The following is a 3326-nucleotide window of genomic DNA, read 5'->3' on the forward strand; positions in this document are numbered from 1 at the left end:
ACCTTAGTGATTCTGTGATTCTGTGATATTAAGTGAAACCTTTTAGTATTTTTCTCTTGCTCCAAGACAGATTTTCCAGAATAATTTTTCTCAGAAAATAATCTAATTTTTACACTTCTTTGTCAAGGTTTACCCCAGAATTGACACATCCCCAATGGCATTCTTGGTACACAGAGGAAAACTAGGCAAGTAATCTCCTACCTTATCAAGATCATCCTACATTTTCATTGAGCCAGCACAAATTTGTCTTGTTTAATGGAACAGCTCACTACAGCCAAGCTTATGCCTATGTGCAGGAAACGTTAGCAGCGTTCACTGTGATGGTCAAATGTTCCCAGGCCCCAGCCCTAAAATCTGCACAGATAGGCCAGGTTCTTGCTTCTCTACCCTGTGCTGCAAACATGGTTCATCTTGCAAGTGGAAACCCTTCTTGGGAACAAAGGCAAGTTTGGCCTTCACAGTGCTCTTTTCCTTGACCCCTGGGTAGGATGAGATCCAGGGCCACAGCAAGTTAAAAAGGTCCCATAGCTTATGTACCTTCTGCCTTGACTGGATTAGAGTTGGTGTTTCTTTTCTGTGTCTTGCCCAGTTAGGAATAGGAATGGACACACTTCTCCTGCAAGCTTGCTGGCTGACATGTGGGGCAGCCTAGGTAGAAAAGATGTCTTATATTGCACTCACATGCTCTTAAACTACCCCACCTTTCCCATTTGGAAGTGGATGGGAACCAAAGTCCTCTTGGGCACAGACCAAAACATTTCCTCAGACACTGCCAGTTTGCTGCTTGGTATTCCTTGCATGTAGACACACCAGGCTGAGCCAAATTAAGCTAATAACACGTAAAAGGCTGAAGCAGAGAGAGGCAAAAGTTTGGAAGGAAGCAGCTTGGACAATGCTGGTTTCACTGCAGAAGCTTCACATAATTTGCTGGAAAGAGGCCTACTTTGCCCTGGCACTGCCCCCGCCACCATCCTTCATCTACCATCTCGATGTGTGTGATTGTGTCATCAGGATCAAAAGAAATCTCATCATCTCCATCTGCAAAAATGGTTCAGAAAAGATAGTCACAATGCAAAGATAACCCCAGAGAGAGTTGGTTTTACATCCCTTCTCCCACCCCACCCCAGGAGGAGAATATAGAACAAGCATTCTGATAACCCTCAGAGTTCATCTTATCCAATCCCCATCAAACAGCACAGATAAACCAGAGAATGAGCAAGACTTCACAGATGAAAGATGAAACTTCTGTGTTCCCAAGTCAGGTCTCATTCCGCTTTCCAAGAGGAAGAAATTTAAACCACTAAGGCAAAATCTTTTCACCACTGCTGATGGTGTAAAGCCGCCACCTCCCTGGCCAGCTCCCAGTGCCTCTCCCCACAGCCTGGATGGCAGACCCACCTCCTTGGTAATCATAGAGAGCCACTGCACAGGTCCCAGGGCTCTCCACCTCATAAACATTGTCCATTTCCCCTGCAGAAGACAGGACGGGCAGATGAGAAAGAGGCTGAAATCAGCCATATAGATCTGGTCAGTGCCACCCTCCACCCAGCTGTCAGCCTTGGAGTGAACCACATCCAAACCCTATCAACAAGGAGAGGTGTACCTCAAAGCAAGGCATGACTTCCCTCCCCTTCTGCAAAGAGAGACGCTGAGACCTGATGCTTCATGTTCTTCTCCGAAGAAAAAGGCTGGACATAACTCCAGCCTCTCCACTTACCATCTCCAGTACCAGCAAAGCTGCCACAGAAACATCAACAGCATCCCATGCAGTTTGCTTACATGCTTAGAGAAAGTCTACCCTGCACTCCTCACCCAGGAGACACCACCAGATCAGGTCTCATGAGCACCAGCTGTTTGAGCAACAGGCTGAATTAAGAGGGCACCCTCAGGCCTCAGTGCAGCACTGGCAGTCACTTGCCAGGAAAAATGCACCAAGAGCATCAGTCCAGGTCCAGCTTCTTCAGGGCCCACAGCAGCCCTCTGGTCCTCTTGCCTGAGTCCTGCTCCAGCAGAGATACTTGCTGCCTGGCCCAGCATCCCATGCAGCTGATCTTGCACCTTGGAGCTGGGCAAGTGAGTGGGAGACTACCAAGTCTCCATCATCATGGGCTGCTACCCTGACCACAGTAGACTTCAGGATACAAATTCCCTCTGGAGTCTGTCACACATATCCAGTGAGGTGAGCAGACAGATACAAGCTCCCCAAGACATGGGCTTTTCCATCAGTACTCACCCAGGTGGGGCTGGCTCTGGCTGGGCTCCTCAGGAAGGATCTCCTCATAGTCCTCACCTCCATCTCCTCCATGGTCGTAGATGGCATCGAGCTTTCCCAAGGGTGCTGGCAGCTCCTCATAGTCAGCACCTCCATTGGTACTGTCACAGTAGTCAGAGGGCTCTGGCAGCTCCTCATAGTCTCCACTGACATCCAAACTTTCACTGTAGATGGGCTGATCGGGCTGATCCTGGCTGGGGATCTTGCACAGCTCTTTGCCCAGATCTGCTGGCCTTGGTGGCAAAGTGGGTGGTGTTTCTTCATCCTCCCTTTTTGCCTCCTGCCATGAAGTGAGAAAGTGACAGGAAGATCACCTGCAAAGCATCCACCACAGGCAGCTCTTCCATGACTGCACAGCACCCAACACAAGGGAGCCCACTCCACTGCAGGTGCCTTTAGTGCTACCATGACACAAATGGAGCGTCATCCTCTGCACAAAAGGGAAACAGCTGAGCCATTAGGTCTGTGCTGAACTGGCACCTGAGATTGCTGTGAAGACCCTCATGGCTCATGTATTTGAACCTCTCTCACATAATTAGCTACAGCTCACTGTACTGCCACTGCACTGACCCACTCCAAGAGCCCATCTCACAGTGTAAGGTGCTGTACAGCCATGTCCCATCACCACCTCCACATTTCCCCCCTCACTCCTTCCAAAGCCTCTCCCCAGCTGTGGCTGCACCCTACTTCTTCCTGTAGGGCTGCCGGTTAAAGCACAGCCCCTCTCAGGTGCAATCTCTTCTGCCTGCTCCCATTCCTGGCTCTCCCCAGCCCTCCTTGGCACCTGTTCTCCTTGTGACACAGGCCTGTCTTGGTCAGCACTCCCGGGCACCCTTGCTGGCACAGTGGCAGGGGCTGCCTCTGTGTGGTCCTTCTCTCTCTGTGGGATTTCCTGCTGGAGAAAAGTCATGAGAACCCCTCCATCCCTTTGAATTAGGTCCAGAGCAATGTCCATTCACATTTCCAACAGAGCAACTCAAAAAATTTTCCTTCAGCTGAAATCTGTTCCAGCTCACAGAGCAACTCTCAGTTTTCCTCCTGCTGCAATCTGTTC

At 49.9% G+C, this 3326-nt stretch overlaps 1 protein-coding gene across 1 annotated transcript in view; it reads right to left on the bottom strand.

Annotated features, from left to right (window-relative positions):
• Nucleotides 1-901: 901 nt before the first annotated feature.
• LOC104623611 (hematopoietic lineage cell-specific protein-like) overlaps nucleotides 902-3326 on the bottom strand; it is a gene marked incomplete at its 5' end in the record, with an annotated part of 12917 nt that continues 10492 nt past the window's right edge. Inside the window, 4 exons of the mRNA XM_010290756.1 lie at nucleotides 902-1038; nucleotides 1399-1470; nucleotides 2234-2552; nucleotides 3057-3167. Coding sequence (XP_010289058.1) covers nucleotides 902-1038; nucleotides 1399-1470; nucleotides 2234-2552; nucleotides 3057-3167 — 639 coding nt within the window. The remainder of the gene's footprint in view (nucleotides 1039-1398; nucleotides 1471-2233; nucleotides 2553-3056; nucleotides 3168-3326) is intronic.

This window comes from Phaethon lepturus, unplaced genomic scaffold, assembly GCF_000687285.1.
Source record: "Phaethon lepturus isolate BGI_N335 unplaced genomic scaffold, ASM68728v1 scaffold8127, whole genome shotgun sequence".
NCBI lineage: Eukaryota > Metazoa > Chordata > Aves > Phaethontiformes > Phaethontidae > Phaethon > Phaethon lepturus.